At 43.6% G+C, this 18,208-nt stretch overlaps 1 protein-coding gene and 1 non-coding gene across 3 annotated transcripts in view; one reads left to right on the forward strand and one right to left on the reverse strand.

The window, feature by feature from the left end:
* The window catches only part of hddc2 (HD domain containing 2), a 38,169-nt gene extending 20,604 nt beyond the window's left edge, over window positions 1-17,565 (reverse strand). For both annotated transcript variants that reach the window (XM_033021207.1, XM_033021206.1), the window contains exons 1-4: window positions 17,469-17,565; window positions 14,072-14,193; window positions 2,785-2,887; window positions 1,909-1,977 (exon numbers count right to left, since the gene is read on the reverse strand). In XM_033021207.1, coding sequence (XP_032877098.1) covers window positions 1,909-1,977; window positions 2,785-2,887; window positions 14,072-14,193; window positions 17,469-17,540 — 366 coding nt within the window. In that variant the 5' untranslated portion in view covers window positions 17,541-17,565. The remainder of the gene's footprint in view (window positions 1-1,908; window positions 1,978-2,784; window positions 2,888-14,071; window positions 14,194-17,468) is intronic.
* Window positions 12,102-12,173, forward strand: trnae-uuc. Its single transcript has one exon. It is a non-coding gene; the product is annotated as a tRNA-Glu (tRNA).
* Window positions 17,566-18,208: the final 643 nt, after the last annotated feature.

The following is an 18,208-nucleotide window of genomic DNA, read 5'->3' on the forward strand; positions in this document are numbered from 1 at the left end:
ATTTACGTAAGTAGTCAGACCCTTTGCTATGACATTCAAAATTGAGCTTAGGCTCATCCTGTTTCCATCGATTATCCTTGAGATGTTTCTACAACTTGATTGGAGTCCACCAGTGGTAAATTAAATTGATTGGACATGATTCGGAATGGCACACACCTGTCTAAATAAGGCCCCACAGTCGACAGTGCATGTCAGAGCAAAAACCAAGCCGTGAAGACGAAGGAATTGTCCATAAACCTCCGAGACAGGATTATGTCAAGACACAGATCTGGGGAAGGGTATAAAACAATTTCTGCAGCATTGCAGGTCCCGAAGAGCACAGTGGCTTCTGTCATTATTAAATGGAAGAACTTTGGAATCACCAGGACTCTTCATAGAGCTGGCCGCCCGGCCAAACTGAGCAAACGGGGGAGAAGGACCTTGGTTAGGGAGGTGACCAAGAAACCGATGGTCACTCTGACAGAGCTCCAGAGTTCCTCTGTGGAGATGGGAGAACCTTCCAGAAGGACAACTATATTTCCAGCAATCGGGCCTTTATGGTAGAGTGGCCAGACGGAAGCCACTCCTCAGTAAAAGGCACATGACAGCCCTCTTGGAGTTAGCCAAAAGGCACCTAAAAGACCAAGATTGAACTCTTTGGCCTGAATGCCAAGCGTCACGTCTGGAGGAAACCAGGCACCGCTCACCATCTGGCCAATACCATACCTACGGTGAAGCATGGTGGTGGCAGCATCATGCTGTGGGGATGTTTTTCAGTGGCAGGAACTGGGAGACTAGTCAGGATCGAGGCAAAGATGAACGGAGCAAAGTACAGAGATCCTTGATGAAAACCTGCTCCAGAGCATTCTGGACCTCAGACTGGAGGTTATGCACACAGTTAAGACAATGCAGGAGTGGCTTTGTGCCAAGTCTGTGAATGTCCTTGAGTGGCCCAGCTAGAGCCTGGACTTGAACCCGATCGAACATCTCTGGAGGGACCTGAAAATAACTGTGCATCGATGCTCCCCATCCAACCTTGAGCTTGAGAGGATCTTCAGAGAAGAATGGGAGAAATTACCCAAATACAGGTGTGCCAAGCTTATAGCGTCATACCCAAGAAGACTTGAGGCTGTAATCGCTGCCAAAGGTGCCCCAACAAAGTACTGAGTAAAGGGTCTGAATACTTACGTAAAGGTGATATTTTAGTTATTTCTTTTAATTGCTTTGCAAAACTGTTTTCACTTTTTTATTATGGGGTATTGTGTGTAGATTGATGATAAAAAGTATATTAATTTAATCCATTTTAGAATAAGGCTGTAACGTAACAAAATGTGGAAAAGTGAAGAGGTCTGAATACTTTCTGAATGTACTGTACATCACACAAATGTCAAAAATGAGAGAAATCAGTTAAAGGAAGTGGTGCAAAAGGTCTTACCAATTAGCCTATTGGAAATATGCACTACAACAGACTGGTCAGTTTTTTTTTCTACATAATGATGTAGACCAAAGAATCAATTTCCTTATTTAAAAAAGAACCTCTCCCATCGTGATTTATAAACTGCAAGAATGAGAGAGAAATTCTTGTCACTCTTGACACAACTTTGCTCCATGCCACCAATTTTAATACACCTATTGCCGTGTCAGTAACTCATTGCAGACCTGAGGCCTTCTTTGCATTATCCAGAATTGTGTAATTCAATGAAGGATTATAGTTATTGCTTTTTATAAGCATCTTTGAAAAATGTCTATGCTTTCTGCAGTATCTTATTTTTAAACGTAACTTGATAAGGATAGTAATAATGCACAACGTTTACAATCTGACTTGAGAAAGCCTGTATTTTCACAAAATGATGTTGCACGGGGGGAATTAGCTCATTGTGCTGGACATTTACAAAATCAAAAACAGAAATAATTCAACCTGTAGCTCACCTGCCAAAGTTCCAGAATCTCTCTTCCCGCCTCATTGCTTAAGAGTCCTGTTAAATATTTCATAGCCTCCTAAGGGAAAACATGAACAATTCTGCATCAATGCATATAATCTAAAATAAACAATAATTGATATACAGCGGCTTTTAAAGTGCACTACAGAGTAAACACACGGTCTAAGCATTTCCCTATGGAAATGGCAGGCTCAGAATACAGCTAACACTTTTTCCATGTTAACGCATTACTGTTTTCCTCATTTCCACACCTGGTGTGTTTCTGCAAATCTAATGTTGTTTATACTCCAATATGGAGACATTACTTTGATCTCTTATTGTCCCCATTGCCTTTTCCCGATTACCTTTTGAGCTCAGTTTTCCAGAAAGGTGGCAAAATCACTCTCTTTTGATCACTCAGTTTTCAAACTTTGTTCCAAAATTATGACTATTTATATTTTACCTTTATAAATTAAATTATTTTTAAAATTTAGTATACAAGGTATGCAGCAGCAAGACTGTACTCGAGGGCAAAAATGCACACAATAATCTTCCATGTTCTTTCAACTGTATCAGTAAAATGCAAGTATTTCATAAACAGAGCTCCCTTTTTGATCTCCCCAATAGAAATTCTTTTCAAATAGGTTTCACAATCGCTCCAATAGACTTCATTCTATTCAGAGAGAAGAACAGAAAAAATATGGGATCATTTCTGGCTAGATTTTGAAAGTTGTCCCAACATTTGTGGCTGCTCTCTGTTGATATTTTATTTGAACTGGAGAAACACCCTGCATTAAAAACATGTGCCCGAAAATAAGTAATCTTAGTAGTATCCGGAAGCACCCACTTAGGAATTTCAACCAGGGAAGACTCCATTGGAACCTACTTCTTCTCTTCTATGTTTTTCCTCTTTACTAATGTTGTCCTTTGGTGCTATGTCCCCCACAATGCACTCTGCCATGTCATGAACCAGGGCTAATTTAATGCATCTGCAAAGAAATGGATAAAAAATGTAAGGAAAAAAAGCTGAAGGCAGCAGTTGACCCCTAACGATTATCCCACCATTCAATGCTATTTTGGCTGATCCAATCCTGACCTCAATGCCACCTTCCCATTCTCTCCTACACCACAGAAAGTAAAACATAGAGCAGTACTGCTCAGGGACAGGCCCTTTGGACAAAATGTTTGTGCCAAACACGATCACCTCTACCTGCACATGACCAATATCCACCTTAATGCTTCACTGAATATCTATATGCTCATCTAAAAGCCTCTTAAATGCCACTACCACTATCTGCCTCCATCACCACTCATGGCAGCGGATTCCGAGCTATGGTCTGTGTAAATAAAATCCTTGCCCTTCCCATTTCTTTTAAACCTTCCCGCTCTAACTTAAAAGTGATGCCCTCTAGTCTTCGAAATGTACTCCTCGGGAAAAAAGTACTGACCACCTTATGAATGCCTCTCATAAATTTATATACCTATCAGATCACCCCTCAACCTCTGATGCTCCAGAGAAAATTATTCAAGTTTGTCCAACCTCTACGAGCTAATAGTCTAATCCAGGCAGCATCCTGCTAAACCACTTCTGGCTCCTTTCCAAAGCCTCCATATCCTTCCTGTAATTAGGCAACCAGAACTGTACACAAACTCCAAATGTGACCTTATAAATTTGCAACATAACTTCACGATTTTTATAATCAAAGATCTGACTGATTCAACCTTTTACATTCATTTCACATAAAGTGCAAGTGAAATGAATTTACATTGAAAAAGAACACACAAAAACCACAATAAAAATTTAACACAAACATCCACCACAGCATTCATCACTGTGGTGGAAGGCACAAAATTTGGCCAGTCCTCCTCCATTTTCCCCTGTGGTCGGGATCTCCACCCTCCGCAGCCGCTGCTGCGGGCGTCCAGATAAGTAGTCAGGTAAAAGTCCAGGTAAGTCCTGAAACGGTGCCTCCCCACCGGAGACCGCGGCTTCAGGTTGGTGTAGGCCGCAGGCCGGCAGTCGAAGATTTAGAGTTCCCGCCACGCCGCAGCCAAAAGCTCCGCAGGGCCGGCGGTCTAAGCTCCCCTCCAGGGATCCCCGGCGAGGAACCCCGCTCCTGATGGCAAGTCCCGCCGTGCCCGCGGTAGAAGTTGGCCGCGGGCCGGCGGTGGGAGCTCTTCCCCTCCTGGGTCCCCAACGAGGGATCCCAGGCCCAGGACGCTGCGCCGGCTGGAGCTCCGCAGACCGCGGCTTCAGGCTGCCGCGGGCCAGCGAAACAGTGCGCTCCCCTCCGGCGAGGGCTCGCCCGCTCCTCGCCGAGAGTCCGCGCTGCACCCGCAGCTGAAGCCCCGGGCACGTCTCTGGGAAAGGCTGCACCGATCCTCGATGTTAGGCCACGGGGGAGGCGACATGGAAAAAGTTGCCTCTACGTGGAGGAGGCAACCAAAGCGGTTTCCCCCTTACACCCCCCACACAAAAGACACAGAGAAACATTAAAAGCATACATTTAAACACACTAAAAAAATAACAAAAGTAGAAAAAAAATGTCCAATACCTCACATTTGCTCAGCTTAATCTCCACCTGCCATTTCTTTGCTAATTTCTGTAGTTAATCTATATCCTAGTGTGTTAGAAACATTGAAAAATAGATGCAGGAGTAGGCCATTTGGCTCTTCGAGCCAGCACCACCATTCAATATGATCATGGCTGATCATCTAAAATCAGTATCCCGTTCCTGCATTTTCCCCATATCCCTTGATTTCTTTAGCCCTAAGAGCTAAATCTAACTCCCTCTTATAAACATCCACTGCCTTCTGTGGCAGAGAATTCCAGATTCACAACTCTCTGGGTGAAAAAGTTTTTCCTCATCTCAGTCCTAAATGGCCAACCCCTTATTCTTAAACTGTGACCCCTGGTTCTGGACTCTCCCAACATCAGGAACATTTTTTCTGTACCTAGCCTGCCCAATCCTTTAAGAATTGTATATGTTTCTATAAGATCTCCTCTCATCCTTCTAAATTCCAGTGAATACATGCCCATACCTCACATTTATCCACATTATACTGCATCTGCCCACTCACCCAACCTATCCAAGTCACCCTGCAGCCTCATCGCAGCTCACACTACCACCCAGCTTTGTGTCATCTGCAAATCTGGAGATGTCACCTTTAATTCCTTCGTCTAAATCGTTAATATATATTGTAAATACCTGGGGTCCCGGCACCGACCCTTGAGGCACCCCACTAGTCACTGCCTGCCATTCTGAAAAGGATTCTTAGAGCAGCTTGTATTGGAGCCTACCAGGGAGAAGGCAATTCTGGATTTTATGTAATGAACCCGATTTGATAAAGGAACTTGAGGTTAATGAGCCATTAGGAGGTAGTGACCATAATATGGTCAGGTTTAATCTACAAATGGAGAGGGAGAAGGGTAGATCGGAGGTGTCAGTGTTGCAGTTGAATAAAGTTGACTATGGGGCCATGAGGGAGCTGGCCAGAGTTGACTGGAAAGATATCCTAGCAGGAATGACTATAACAACAATGGCAGGTTTTTCTAGGAATAATACAGAAGGTGCAGGATCAGTTCATTCCTAGGAGGAAGAAAGATTCCAAGGGGAGTAAGGGGAGTAAGGGGCGACCGTGGCTGATGAGCGGGAAGCAAGAGGATTGGTTAACGTTTAAAGAGTAACAGAAGATAACTAAAAAGGCAATACGGGGAGAAAAGATGAGGTATGAAGGTAAGATAGCCAAGAATATAATGGAGGATAGCAAAAGCTTCTTTAGGTATGTGAAGAGGAAAAAATTAGTTAAGACCAAAGTTGGACCCTTGAAGACCGAAAAAGGTGAATTTATTATGGGGAACAAGGAAATGGCAGATGAGTTGAACAGGTACTTTGGATCCGTCTTCACTAAGGAGGACACAAACAATCTTCCTGATATAGTAGTGGCCAGAGGATCTGGGGTGACGGAGGAACTGAAGGAAATCCACATTAGGCAGGAAATGGTGTTAGGTAGACTGATGGGACTGAAGGCTGATAGATCCCCAGGGCCTGATGGTCTGCATCCCAGGGTACTTATGGAAGTGGCTCTAGAAATCATGGATTCATTGGTGATAATTTTCCAATGTTCTATAGACTCAGGATCAGTTCCTATGGATTGGAGGGTAGCTAATGTTATCCCACTTTTTAAGAAAGGCGGGAGAGAGAAAACAGGAATTATAGACCAGTTAGCCTGACATCGGTGGTGGGGAAGATGCTGGAGTCAATAATAAAAGATGAAATAGCCGCACATTTGGATAGCAGTAACTGGATCGGTCTGAGTCAGCATGGATTTACGAAGGGGAAATCATGCTTGACTAATCTTCTGGAATTCTTTGAGGATGTAACTAGGAAAATGGACAAGGGAGAGTCAGTGGATGTAGTGTACCTGGACTTTCAGAAAGCATTTGATAAAGTCCCACATAGGTGGTTAGTGGGCAAAATTAGGGCACATGGTATTGGGGGTAGAGTGCTGACATGGATAGAAAATTGGTTGGCAGCCAGGAAACAAAGAGTAGGGATTAACGGGTCCCTTTCAGAATGGCAGGCAGTGACTAGTGGGGTACCACAAGTCTCGATGCTGGGACCGCAGCTATTTACAATATACATCAATGATTTGGATGAAAGGATTCAAAGTAACATTAGAAAATTTGTAGATGACACAAAACTTTGTGGTAGTGTGAACTGTGAGGAGGATGCTATGAGAATGCAGGGTGAATGGACAGGTTGTGGGAGTGGGCAGATGCATGGCAGATTAAGTTTAATGAGGATAAATGTGAGGTTATCCACTTTGGTAGCAAAAACAGGAAGGCAGATTACTTTCTAAATGGCGTCAAGTTGGGAAAAGGGGAAGTACAACGGGATCTGGGGGTCCTTGTTCATCAGTCTATGAAAGTAAGCATGCAGGTACAGCAGGCAGTGAAGATAGCGAATGGCATGTTGGCCTTTATAACAAGAGGAATCGAATATAGGAGCAAAGAGGTCCTTCTGCAGTTGTACAGAGCCCTAGTGAGACCACACCTGGAGTATTGTGTACAGTTTTGGTCCCCTAATTGGAGGAAGGACATTCTTGCTTTTGAGGGAGTGCAGCGTAGGTTTACAAGGTTAATTCCCAGGATGGCGGGACTGTCATATGCTGAGAGAATGGAGCGGTTGGGATTGTACACTCTGGAGTTTAGAAGGATGAGAGGGAATCTTATTGAAACATATAAGATTGTTACGGGTTTGGACACACTAGAGGCAGGAAACATGTTCCTGATGTTGGGGGAGTCCAGAACCAGGGGCCACAGTTTAAGAATAAGGGGTAAGCCAATTAGAACGGAGACGAGGAAACACTTTTTCTCACAGAGAGTTGTGAGTCTGTGGAATTCTCTGCCTTAGAGGGCCGTGGAGGCCTGTTCTCTGGATACTTTCAAGAGCTAGATAGGGCTCTTAAAAATCGCGGAGTCAGGGAATATGGGGAGAAGGCAGGAACGGGGGACTGATTGGGGATGATCAGCCATGATCACAGTAAATGGCGGTGCTGGATCGAAGGGCCGAATGGCTTACTCCTGCACCTATTGTCTATTGTCTATTGAGAGAAACAAATTATAGAAACAGATTACCAGATTAATTGAGAAACAGAAGAAACGAATGGAATCAGTACAGAACGCGAGCAAAGTGAAATCTAATATGAGCCAACTATGAAACCTCTACCAAGAGGTTGGAAAGAAACAAAATGTGCTGCTGTGTTCACAGCCATCTCGGGAAGAACGCAGAAGACACATCCAGTGGTGGGAAGACAAGGTGAAGATATTCAATGGTTTCATGGATAAGGCAAAGGAGTGGTTATCTGAAATTATACCACAACTTACGTGCTTAGCACCTGGAAGTGTGATGCAACAAGGTGCCAGAATGGAAGATGAAATTACACTACAAGATAATATCTCGAAAGTATCTACACAAAGATCAGGTCATAAATCTGGTTCTACAGCCAGTAGAGGGTTCTATCAAGGGTTTCTGCTTGATTGGGATTTGAAGCTGATCTCGCCGCTCTCTCAATAGAAGCGGATGCCTTGAAGATGAAACATGAGATTGAGCAAAAAGAAGAAGAGATGAGGCGAGAAGAAGAAGAGATGACACGACAAAAAGAAGAGATGACGCGACAGCAGGAGCAGCTGGGGCGACGAAAGGAACAACTGGAACTAGACACAAAGATGTGGTGGCCAAATCAAAGAAGGAGATATTGGAAAAAAAATGTCAATCTGCAGCTCTAGATCATCGAAGACGATGAGCTCTGGACCAAGAGAAAAAACGACTCCAATTAAATCAACAGTTAGATCAATTCCACAATTGAGAACCACCGGATCACATTGAAACAATATAGAGCCGGTAAAACTTCATCTCAGCAAATGGGTGCTAGACCAAAACAAGCTACTTATGGGGTCATTGGAGAGGCCCGGGACAAAATAAGATCAGAATACACTTTTCCATGGCCTGATGCACATGCTCGAGCAGGCCAATTTGAGTCACCAACCTCTATCTAAGCCTCAAGCTCATCTACTTTACTTCTTATACTTCGCGCATTCATATACAATACTTTTAATTCCTTACGCATCTCACCTTTCACATCGATCCCTATTACACTTAGCCATACTCTCCTATCCCTTTGTGAGCTTCCTTTCCCATTAATTCTGGGGTCATTAACTATCCCTTTACTCTCTTTCCCTTTAACTCCATCCTCGACTGTCCCATTTGACACCCTACCCCACTTATTCAGTTTAAAACCACCCGTGTAGCAGTGGCAAACCTGCATGCCAGAATGCTGGTCCTCCATCTGTTAAGATGCAATCCGTCACTTTTGTATAGTTCCCCCTTACTCCAAAACAGATCCCAGTGATCTAAGAATCCAAATCCCTGCCCCGTGCACCAGTTCCTCAGCCACACATTCAGGTCCCATATCTCCCTGTTCCTGCTCTCGGCAGCACGAGGAACTGGAAGCAAACCGGAGATAACCACCCTGGAGGACCTGCTTTTCAGCATTTTTCCGTGCTCTCTAAAGTCACACTGCGGAATATTCATCCCCTTCTTTCCGACATCATTTGTGCCGACATGCACTACCACTTCCGGCTGTTCACGTTCGCCCTTGAGGATTTTCTGCACTCTGTCCGTGACATCCTGGATCCTGGCACCAGGAAGGCAGCACACCATCCTCGAATCCCGTCTGTTCCTGCAGAAACCCCTGTCCGTAACTCTCACAATGGAGTCTCCAACTACAATGGCGTTGCTTGACGTTGACCTCTTTGGTTTTGGCTCAACAGCCCTTTTTGCTTCGCAAGCCAGTCCGCCGCTCAGTGTGATAACGTCTTCTGTCCCGACGGCTTCTAAGTGGGTGAACCTGTTCACAAGAGGTACAACACCCGGGGACGTTTTCATTCCATCTTTCCCTCCCTTTCTCACCGTCACCCACCTTCTCTCTTCCAGTACCTTAGGTGTAACAATCTTCCTGTAGGAATGAGAGAGGTATTCTACCTCTCTCATTCTACCACCAGCAGAAATTCCTACATATGATGGAGATCTTTTGCTTTTGTATGAAGCTTTTGTAAGGGCATTAGAAATTAGAATTAATAGAAATGAGAATTACGGATGAAAATGAGCGCTTATGATTTCTGGTGAAGTACACAAGTGGAAGTGTTAAGGTACTTGCAGAAAGTTGTCAAAATGAGCCAGACAGCCATGGCTATAAAAAGGCGAGATTACTAAAAGAACGTTATGTTAATGAACAGATAACGCATACATGGAGAAGGACCATGCTTGGAAAGAAATCAAGGCGGAAAATGGGGAGGCATTGAATGATTATGCAATATTTCTGAGAGGTTGTTGCAGCTCGATTAAAATTCTCGGCCACATGGAGGAAATTAATCATGCAAGTAATACTAGAATCATCATTAGCAAGTTGCCCAGAAGAATGAGAGAAAAGTGGAGAGATGAAGCAGGCAGATTAATGGATGAAAGGAAGCAAGTAGCCAGGCTACCAGCGGATTTCTTGGACAAGGAAGCACGGTACATGTTAGAGCCACACTACGGGAATATTAAAAATCATAAACCGATTGCAACTAACAAAGGTTCTACCTATACCAAAACTGAAGAAATATCAGAACCTATGAGAAGTAGTTTTGCTATCACAACCAGACCTGTGGAAAAGACAGATAGAATGAAAAGAAATGTATCTACTAGCAACCAAATGGTATTTTGTTTGTCATGTGATGAAGTTGGTCACACCATAAGATGGTGTTGAAGATTCAAGATGAAAGAATATGAAGAATAGATGGATTTCTTGAAAGAGAAGGAAATCTGTTTTGGAAGTTTGAAAAAAGGACATATGGTGAGAGCCTGTAAGAGTTGTCTACTTTGTTATAAGTGCAGGCAATATCATCCTGAAGCACTTCACACTGATAAGAAGCTACCAGAGCATTGTGAAGAGGAAGAACTGGAACAAATAGATGAAGAACTACCAGAGCAAATAGAAGAAGATGAACCAGAGCAAACGGAACAGGAGAAGCCAACTACTAGTGATGCTATCACCTCGCCTCAAGTAACTGCTCATATTGGGGCCGGGGTTGAAGCTTATAATTTTTCTATCTTACCAGTACAGGTGAGAAATAGTAAGACAAATACAGTGTTACAAACATATGCTTTTCTGGATCACGGAAGTTCGACTACCTTTTGCACAGAAAACCTGATGAGAAGGCTGAATATCAGAAGAAACTATGATTCGATTACATACCATGACTAAAGATAAAGAGAGGAGTCATTACATTACAAGTATAGATATATCCAGTCTGGATGAAGATCATTTTATACCAATATCTGAAGTGTTTACACATGGAACCATGCCTGTTGGTAATCAAAATATACCAAGACATGAAGACTTGAAACAATGGACTTACCTGAAGGATGTCAAGATATCTGAAATAAATTATCTTGTTGATCTACTTATCGGAACGAATGTTTCGAAGGCATTGGAACCTATACATATTGTTAGGAGCCAAGGTGATGGGCCGTATGCTACAAAAACCGACTTGGATGGTTATCTATGGCTCCTTGAAAAGGAACAACGAAAGCGAGAATCAGAAGAACTATCCTACCATTGCTGTTATTCAAATATCTAATGATAAATTAGAAAAGCCGGTGATGAAGCAATACCTTCATGACTTCAATGAAAGTACCAATAAAGAATCTGAATAGTTGTCGAATGAAGAGTTGAAGTTCATAGATATTATGAACTACTCTAAAGATTGCCTATTGTCTGGACTTACCTTTCAAACAAGAAATGTTAATCTGCCGAATAATCGTCATATGGCAGAGCAACGCAACCAGAATTTGAAACGCAAGTTTGACGAGAATACTAAATTTCATGAAGTAAGAATCTCTTTGAAGAATAATTTCAACAAGGATGATTGCTTAAAATCCATGTCTACTGAGCAGGAATCAATTCAAGCAGCAGAATATCTGACTTCCCTTTGCAATAAGGGAGGATTCACACTTTCCAAGTGGATCAGCGACAATTGTGAAAGTATTCCACTAGATGATAGAGCCAAAGAAACCAGAGAGTTGGATTTGGACAAAGACAATCTGCCAATGGAAAGAGCATTCGGAGTTACTAATGTTGTACAACTGAAATATGTTAACACAGAAGAAAATCCTGCAGATGAAGTTTCCAGAGAACTGACAGCGAACTGCTTCTTAAGCGATAAGAGATGGATCAATGAACTAACGTCTCTCTGTAAGCCTGACGGAGAATGGCCAAAGCTTGAGCTGGGATTTGAAATCTCTGCTAATGATCTGGAAATTAAATCAAACCTAACGGTGAACTTTATTGCTAAAAATCCTGTTATTCTTGTGAAGGATTTTCACACTTCATCATTGTTGTTCCAACACATCCATGAGTTGATCGGACATGGAGGAATACGTTTCATGCTATCAAAGCTTTGGACTGTTATGTTTTGGCCTATATACCGGGTATCATGCCTGATTTTAAGGGTTTGGTGCGCACAGTACAACTAAGCTAAAAACAGTGTTTTAATAAGATTAATAAACAAGTTATGCTTGCTTCTAGAAGACGAAAGTGAAGATGGAAGAGTCGATGAAGAATTATGATTGCGGATATATAGTGCATGCTATTTTTTCCTCGTTAGTATAGTGGTTAATATCCCCGCCTTTCACGCGGGAGACCGGGGTTCAATTCGCCGACAGGGAGCCACGGGTTCAATTCCCTGATTTTTTAACTTTTGATATATATTAAGCCTTCATGGCTACTTTTTTTGATGTTTATTAATAATTGCCTCGTTATATACTCGGAACAATAAGGGGCCGGCCGGTATGTAGTGGCCAATTGGCTTGTTTTGTGTGTCATTAATGATGGCATGTGTCTTTAAATGTTTGACTGCCCGTTATATTGTGGGCGGGATTTATGTGCATAAACTTAGTTTTTAGTTTAGTTTTGGATCAGCATGGGGAAGGTATACCCTTTGACCATGTGGAGTGTAACGGAGAAACAAGGAGTTTTCTAACCTTTAAAGCGATATGCTGGAGTTCGATGAAGATTATAGTGTATGAGTCGGAAGAAGTTTGGATGACCTTATTGTTTTTAATTAACAATAAAGAATATATTAATCAATAGACTGTATTATGAAGATTTATCTGTGAAGAAGGTCTCTGACGGAGAGCTCACATGCGTATAACGACATTCTCCTTAATCATGCAGTCAGTCCACTTAGTGGCTAGAGGGAGTAATCCCTTGAACAATATAAAAATCTGCCGCTATACCTGCACCTGCACGCTAACGTCTTGTGTTTTATGTACTAAGGTCCCCAGATTTCTTTGGATTGCAACATTTTATAGTCTCTCTCTTTAAATAATAATTTGCTTTTTTCATCCTTCCAATGATTACCTCACATTTTCCCATATTATACTCCATTTTGCCCACTTGCTGCACATATGTACATTCATTTACAGGCTTCTTGTCCTTGCTAACACACCTGTGTAATAGCATTGGCTAGTGTACCATAAGCAAATTTGGCTATAGTATACATGTTTCCTTCATACAAGGCGTTAACATAGATTAATAGTTGTGGCCCACAAGCTCACCACAAGTTACTGAGCTGCCAGAAGAAGTGGTGGAGGCAGGTACAATAACAACATTTAAAAGACATTTGGGCAGGTACATAGATAGAAGTTACGAGGAATAAGGACCAAACATTGGGCAATTGAAACCAGCTTAGATGGGCAGTTTGGTCGAAATAGACTTGTTGTGCTGAAAAGCTGGTTTCTGTGCTGTATGACTGACTTTAAACCTCATGATTGACCCCCCTAAGCTTGGAGCCCGCACATTCTACCCTGCACTATGGACCCCTCAAGCTGTATTCCTCATGTATATTAAATGAGCTGCCAGAGGCTGATACAATCTCTATACTTATAAAACTCTGATCTTGTTTCTTTATTTGTGTGTGTGTGTGTGTGTGTGTGTGTGTGTGTGTGTGTGTGTGTGTGTGTGTGCGCGTGTGTATTCACATCCGCGAAAAAACGACGCGCGAATGGTAAATTTTTTACATATTCTGGTAGAGATTTTATTTCTTGAGTTATTAATGAAAATGTTCAAAAATCTGAAAAAACTTTGACAAAAGTCTGTCTTTCGTTGATGACGTCACAATGGATCTGCGCGCTGTGTTCCAAGTGCTGTGTTGCACGCGCTGTGAGTGAAGAATGAGCTCTCGGATCCGTCTCGGGTCGGGTCACTCTCCCCCCTGCTCCTCCTCTCCCCTCCTCTCTCTCCCCCCCCCCCAGGAATTAAATAAAATGTCTGTTAAATCTTTGCTGTTGAAATAAATAAAGCCTCTTGAAGAGAAGAACAGAATTCAAGAGTCTTCAATATACAATTACTTTTACAAAGATTTAGTGTACTAAACAGAATTATCAAATAAATTAGTGAAACAGAACAATCATAAGATGGTTTCACAGCAGAGTATCATTGCTTGAAACAAATCCAGCGGATTCATTTCCAAATAGACCAATCGTACCAAATATGTACCAATTCCAATTACAGTATTATACTTTAAATAAAATTATGCTTCAAAAAGCTAATTTGAGGTACTATACCTTTCTTTGCTGAGTTGTTGATCTTCAATTAAGAATGCCATAATAGCCATCCGATACATATGGTCTGACACACTCTCTGGCTTTTTCACATTTCTATATACCCAACCTGTTCGGGGTACTCTCTACAGAAACAAACAGATTTATACACATTTTCAGAATAATTTCAATGTATTCAATCTGTACAGTTGCATCTATATTTACTCAAAATGCTGGTGATATCTAGACTGTGAACAAAGTAACAGCCTCCACAGGGATTTCCTCTTCACCAACATAAATTCAGCAAGCGAGCCGTGGACACTCTGGGATTGTGGTGTCCACATCACTTTCGTATGCTATAGATTTCTGAGGGACAGCATTGCCCTCGTCTCATCAATTAAAAAAGTCAAAATTCCTATTTCAATTGTGTAACAGCACAGGAGAGGACATGGAGGAAGTAATTTGGAAGCAAAGAGGGTAAAATGACAGGTAACAAATGGGAGTCTTTTAAAGAATAGTTAGCAAGAGTTCTAGACCACCATATTCAGATGAGGGTGAAAGGCAAAGATGGCAAGCTTGGGGAACCTTGGATGACAAGAGATGTAGATTTGATAAGGAAAAAATAAGGACATTTATTGCACATATACACAACTGGATATCACTATTTTTAGATTCCTTTCAATATATTATATTCAAACGTGTACACTTTACAGGGCTCGAAATTAGCGGTTGCCCGGGTGCCAATGGCAATCTACAGTCCGGCTCCGACATTTTGCCCGGGTTGGCAAGCACCCAGGACACCTATAATTTAATCCTGAGCAGGCCCCCTCTCTATCTCTCACTCTCTCTGTCACTCTCCATCTCCGCCCGCTATCCGTGTCCGGCTCTCGGGTCTCGGGTCTCCGATCGGCACGGCAGGCCGCCTTACACATGCGCACTGCCATGGCCTACACATCCTCCCCCTGAACATGCGCATAACCACGGCCAGCACATCATCGGCCGTGGTTGTGCGCATGTGCCGCCCTGCACATGCGCACTGCCACGGCAACTGGTTGGTGCCGGCCACTTTCTCCCTCCCTTTGCATTGTGGGAGATCTGGCCGCCATTGCTGTCCGGTTGCCGCCTCACCGCGACCGCTGAAAACCAACGCAGAATCACTGCCTGGAGCTGGAGTAACCCCCTGGAGTAACTCTTGCTTCTTGGTTTCCTGCCCCTCCAAAAATATTCCAAATGGAATTTAAACTGGTGGACCCACCACCACCAAACTCCAAACTCTGAAAAATAACAGCCTGTTGCATTGTATCTGTTTCTTTATTGTGTATATATATGGTATATAGACACACTGAACTTTTATCTCCTGTTCTGTATCATGTTTACATATTCTGTTGTGCTGCAGCAAGCAAGAATTTCATTGCCCTATCTGGGACACATGACAATAAAACTCTCTTGACTCTTGACTTGGACCTAAGCAAAAAAGGGTTCTTGGGAAAAAAGAGCCACCTTAAATTTAGTTGCATCTGGTTGGGTAGCTATGGTAGGGTGAAGACTATTCCATGCTTTAATTGTGTGGGGGAACTCCGTGAAGCAGCCAGCATCTCTGGATAGAAGAAATTGGGTGACGTTTCGGGTAGAGACCCTTCTTTAGATTTCCTCTGGTTTTAGTGTTTTTAGTTTAATTTAAAGATACAGCGTGGAAACAGGCTCTTCAGCCCACCGAGTCCACACCGATCAACCGTGCACAAGTTCTATCCCACACATTAGCGACGTGTGTTATTCTCTCATGTTCCAGTTAGAACAATGAAATCCTTACTTGCAGCAGCACAACAGAATATGTAAACATAGTACTCTGTAAACAATGTTATAAACGAGAAAATAAAACTCCATACAGACAGCACCCATATTCAGGATCAATTCCGGGTCTCTGGCAATTTTAGGCCGCAACTTCATGGCCAATGTACTGCCCCATAGTCTTGAACTGAATTAAAACATACAGTAGCTGTAAAGGGGGACATAGCGTCACTTAGAGATTTAAGACTGAAAATGGATAGTTTCTTTTTTATAGTTTTTTAGCAGGCTGGTTGGCTAGCGGCCGCTAGTTGGGGCAGGGGGTGCGGCTGGCGGTCCCCAGTCCGTCGGGAAGTGGATTCCTCGGAGGTTAGGCTGGAATTGGCGCTTACGCTGGCTGTCGGCCTGGGGTCGCCGCTGCTCCGGGCCGGAGTCCCGTCGGTCTGGGGCTATCGGTTGGCCCCGCAGGGCAGGTAGAGTTGAGCTGGGGTTGGCATTTCTTCTCCACGCTGGCTCCGGACCAGTGTCCCATTGGTCCAGGATCCCCATGAACGTCTCCGCCTCCCCCGGGCGGGGATGGGACACTCGGGAGGAACGGGGACAGTGGGGACAGTCCAGTGCCAGTTTGGCAGCGCTTGCGGCACCGGGGACCCGGGTCCGATCCTGGCCATGGATGAGGCGCGGGTCTGTGTGCGTGCAGCAGGTCCAGTGTCTCTCCCTGTCTCCCACTCACATCTGCCCCCCCCCCCCTCTCTCGCTGTTATACCCGTTCTCCCGCTACCTGGCACCCCGTTCCTCAGATTAAATATAGTCTTACACAAATTATGAATAAAGATAAGAATTTATACACAGTTTATACAGCCAGCGCTTTGTTCGCTTTTTCTTTATAGCGAATGACCTTTGGCAAATCCCATGATTCCTTGCGTTTTTCGGAATACCGAACTGTGTTAATTTATTAACATGGAATTTTACCAACAGGGCACAGACTTGCAAAACAGTGATAGTTACTGGCGCAGAGGTGTATGAAACGTATTGGCCGAGCCAAATCGCCCTTTCCCTTCCTCCCTCGACATATTTTGCAACTCTTTGCAGAGGAAACATTCAACCCAAAGCCTTGCAACGGAGACCCCGAGCGTTGCGACGCGCGGTGCCTTGGAACCCCGCGTGGACGGCTAACAATGCTTTGGAACCCCGCGTGGACGGGTAACAATGCTTTGGAACCCCGCGTGGACGGGTAACAATGCTTTGGAACCCCGCGTGGACGGGTAACAATGCTTTGGAACCCCGCGTGGACGGGTAACATTGCTTTGGAACCCCGCGTGGACGGGAACTATGGTCAGCGTTCCAGGCGGGGTGTTGCGGGCTGGGCGCCAGGGTGAGGTGCAGATGCCTATGCAGAATGTGTAGTAAGGAACTGCAGATGCTGGCTTACACCGAAGATAGACACCAAAGATCTAGTATATTTGATAGACACTAAATGCTGGAGTAGCTCAGCGGGACAGGCAGCATCTCTGGAGCGAATGAATGGGTGTCTCTCCCATATCTTCTATCCAGAGATGTTGCATGTCCCGCTGAGTTACTCCAGCATTTTGTGTCTATCTTCTGCATTTGCAGAAGATTATCAGTAACCCCTCACCTTCAGCTGCCCGATAAACCTGATGAACTGCAACAACTTCGCAGCATTCATGGAGCTCGCGCACGCAGCCATTGCTTCTGACCCGGAACTAGCGTCACAGCACGGCGTGCCGCCGGATTCGTTCCCGAATCAATGAGCGAGAACGATACACGCTGCAGGTTATTGAGTCAAAAGCAAAGCTGTATATTCATAGAAATGCGAAACACTGCATATGCTGGAAATATAAAAGAACATAAGCTGCCCAGTGTTTCAAATGGAAGATTTGCTGCCATCGCAGCATCAACGCTGAACAAAATTTCGCACATTATTTTCCAGACCTACAAGCGGACAGGTTATCTCCTTCGCAAACTTATTGTTTACAATTTCACGCTCAGCACTCTGAACAGAATTATTTGTCTCCTCCTCGCTCCAAACTCAAGTACACTATTTCCAGAACAAAAGTCCTGGACCTTGGTCGCTTTGAACATCAGCAGTTTCTGACTTGTCACCATTTAAAAAAAATGTTTTGCCCAGTGCATCAAAATTGGATGGGGAACATTTGCTCATCCATTGTCAATGCATATGTCACTTATACTGTGTATATCCGCATGAAGCCGCGTTGCATCCTTTCCACAAACCCACCTATTTCTTGTATCAGCAAGCATGAAAATATTTGGCCTCCCTCAATCAAATCATTGATCTAAATTGTGAATTCCTGGAACATTGAATTAGCGAATAATGAAAGCCTAGAAAGAGTGGAC

This window comes from Amblyraja radiata, chromosome 5 (assembly GCF_010909765.2).
Source record: "Amblyraja radiata isolate CabotCenter1 chromosome 5, sAmbRad1.1.pri, whole genome shotgun sequence".
In the NCBI taxonomy this organism is placed as follows: Eukaryota; Metazoa; Chordata; class Chondrichthyes; order Rajiformes; family Rajidae; genus Amblyraja; species Amblyraja radiata.